Source organism: Mus caroli, chromosome X (assembly GCF_900094665.2).
Source record: "Mus caroli chromosome X, CAROLI_EIJ_v1.1, whole genome shotgun sequence".
NCBI lineage: Eukaryota > Metazoa > Chordata > Mammalia > Rodentia > Muridae > Mus > Mus caroli.
The window spans coordinates 41,184,030-41,186,831 of record NC_034589.1 but is presented as its reverse complement, the minus strand read 5'-3'; the positions used below and the strand labels follow the sequence as shown (position 1 = coordinate 41,186,831).

Below are 2,802 nucleotides of genomic sequence, written 5' to 3'. Positions count from 1 at the left end.
GGCAGATTTCTGAGTTCAAGGCCAGCCTGGTCTACAAAGTGAGTTCCAGGACAGCCAGGGCTACACAGAGAAACCCTGTCTCGAAAAACAAACAAACAAACAAACAAGTTCAAGGTCAGCCTGATCTACATGAGACCCTGTCTCAGAAAAGAAGAAAACCCTGAATTCTCTGGTTTATTTAATTCCTAACAATTTTCATTATTTAAATAGCTATATGTGGCTAGTGGCTACTGTTCTGAATCATGGTCCTAGTTTGATTTCTTTTTTTTTAAAGATTTATTTATTTATTATATGTAAGTACACTGTAGCTATCTTCAGACACTCCAGAAAAGGGAATCAGATTTTGTTACGGATGGTTGTGAGCCACCATGTGGTTACTGGGATTTGAACTCGGGACCTTTGGAAGAGTAGTTGGCGCTCTTAACCACTGAGCCATCTCGCCAGCCCCCTAGTTTGATTTCTATTTCTGTGATAAGAGACCATTCCACGTGGAGGGACAGGTTTATTCAGCTTAAATGTCCTGGTCACGATTCATCATTTAGTGAAGCCAACATAGGAACTAAAGCAGACTCCGTGGAGGAAAGATGCTTTTGGGCATGCTCCTCCAAGGCTTAGTTAGCGAATGATACGAGGAAGAACCACCAGCCAGGGGTGGGACCCTCAGTACTTGCTTATGGAAATACTTTTTAGTTTGGAAAGATCCAGAGACCTGGAAATGTCTGTAGCATAAAATGGAAATGAAGTAGTAAAATAAGAAAGTATGAGGTGGGCTGGAGAGATGGCTTAGCGGTTAAGAGCACTGACTGCTCTTCCGAAGGTCCTGAGTTCAAATCCCAGCAACCACATGGTGGCTCACATCCATAATGAGATCTGCTGCCCTCTTCTGGGGTGTCTGAGAACAGCTACACTGTACTTACATAAATAAATAAATAAATAAATCTTTTTTTTTAAATGTGTGAGGTGAGGTTCAGCAGTGCCCAGGAGATAGCAAGAAAGACCTGCCTTTGACTCTGTTAATCAGAAGGGGCTAGAGGATACTCTGAGGAATATTGACAAGAAAAAAAAAAAAAACCTATCTAGAAGTAGCTTGAAGCCAATTTCAAAAGAAACTTTCTAGGCTGGGGAAATATCCCAGTTGAGAAAAGTGCTTGCTTTGCAAATAGGAGCTGAGTTCTGTCTCCAGAAACCATATTTTAAAAGGTAGGCAGAGTGGCACATGATTGTAATTCCAGCACTGGGGACTCAGAAACTGGTTTGCTGGGGCTTGCTGGCCAGCCAGTCTAACATTTGGGGAGTTCCAGGCCATTGAGAAAGACTTTCTCTTAAAGAAAAAAGAAAAAAAAAAACCAATCCTGAGGCGATACTTGAGGTTGTCACATGCACATACATGTGTGCACCTGTACACATACATACAAAGACACTTACCTTCTAGAATTTTTCAAGCTCAACATGACTGAACTTTGGTTTTGTGTTTGTGAAATTGGCCACAGGAACTGGTATCCGTTCGGAGAGTGAGACAGAGTCAGAAGCTTCGGAAATCACAATTCCTCCCAGCACCCCTGCAGTCCCACAGGTCCCTGTTGAAGGGGAGGACTATGGCAAAGGTGTCATCTTCTACCTCAGGGACAAAGTTGTGGTGGGGATTGTGCTATGGAACGTCTTTAACCGAATGCCAATTGCAAGGAAGGTAGGTGTGCTTGTCGGTGCCCTTTGAGGAAGACGGAAGTGGGAGTTGCGGGCAGTTGTGGGACCTCAGCAGGTGCCCTGAGATGCATTGTCCACCAAGGTCACATCGTCCTTAGGCAACGGCATAGCCTTGCCTCAGAAACGCTTCTTTTTTTACTTGAAACTTGGCTGGGCTGCCAGAGGGTTGTCAAGCTGCTCATTTGGGGTTAGTAGAGAGCTGCTCCCACAGTCCCCTCCCAGTGTATACCTGGAGACTAGCCCAGTTTGTGGGCCAGGCAGCCCCATTGTGTGGGCCAGGACAGGGCGCACATGGACTGAGTTAAGAACCTATTGTTACTCTATCTCTCAGATCATTAAGGATGGTGAGCAACATGAGGATCTCAACGAAGTAGCTAAACTCTTCAACATTCATGAAGATTGAATCCCAATCGTGGAATACACAAGCACTTTTCCATCCCTGACGGGATGGGTGGATAGAACATTTTTTTATTCAGCATACATTTTCTTTATGTAGGAGCGGGAATCGAACAAGCCTCTGTGAATATTTTCATCTGTATAAATGCACATCACAAATTAAAATCTGATTCTTTTCAATTTGGTTGTTTTATTTTAAAGGGGGTAAGTAGATGAAGCGGGAATGTATACATACCAGCAAGCTAACAGCAGCTACTAGCAAGTGCATGATTTTTCTCAGCTGTGCATTCAGCAGTTGACACTAAATTACTGTCAGCTCTCTAATCTTGTTCCGCCATACCTCTCAGCCCACAGCATGGATTTTACTTTATGTATATGGGTGTTTTGCCTGATCATATATCTGTACAACTTATGCGTCTGGTGCCTGTGGAAGCTACAAATGGGTGGTAGATCCCCTTGGACTGGAGTTACATCCTGTTCTGAGCCACCATATGGGTGATGGGAATTGAACACTGGTCCCCTACAAGAGCAACCAATGCTTTTTTTTTTTTTTGGTAGACAGGAAGTATTTAATTGCTACATGAATTCATGTTGTTGTTTTTGCCCTTTTTTATTTTTTTTATTTTTATTTTTTGTTTGCTTTTTTTTTTCTTTTTCTTTTTTCGAGACAGGGTTTCTCTGTATATCCCTGGCTGTCCTGGA

The 2,802-nt window shown here is 43.0% G+C and overlaps 1 protein-coding gene across 2 annotated transcripts in view; it reads left to right on the top strand.

Annotated features, from left to right (window-relative positions):
- Window positions 1-2,280, top strand: part of Aifm1 (apoptosis inducing factor mitochondria associated 1) — a 40,051-nt gene extending 37,771 nt beyond the window's left edge. For both annotated transcript variants that reach the window (XM_021153017.1, XM_029473282.1), the window contains exons 15-16: window positions 1,491-1,687; window positions 2,036-2,280. In XM_021153017.1, the coding sequence (XP_021008676.1) occupies window positions 1,491-1,687; window positions 2,036-2,107 (269 nt within the window). In that variant the 3' untranslated portion in view covers window positions 2,108-2,280. The remainder of the gene's footprint in view (window positions 1-1,490; window positions 1,688-2,035) is intronic.
- Window positions 2,281-2,802: the final 522 nt, after the last annotated feature.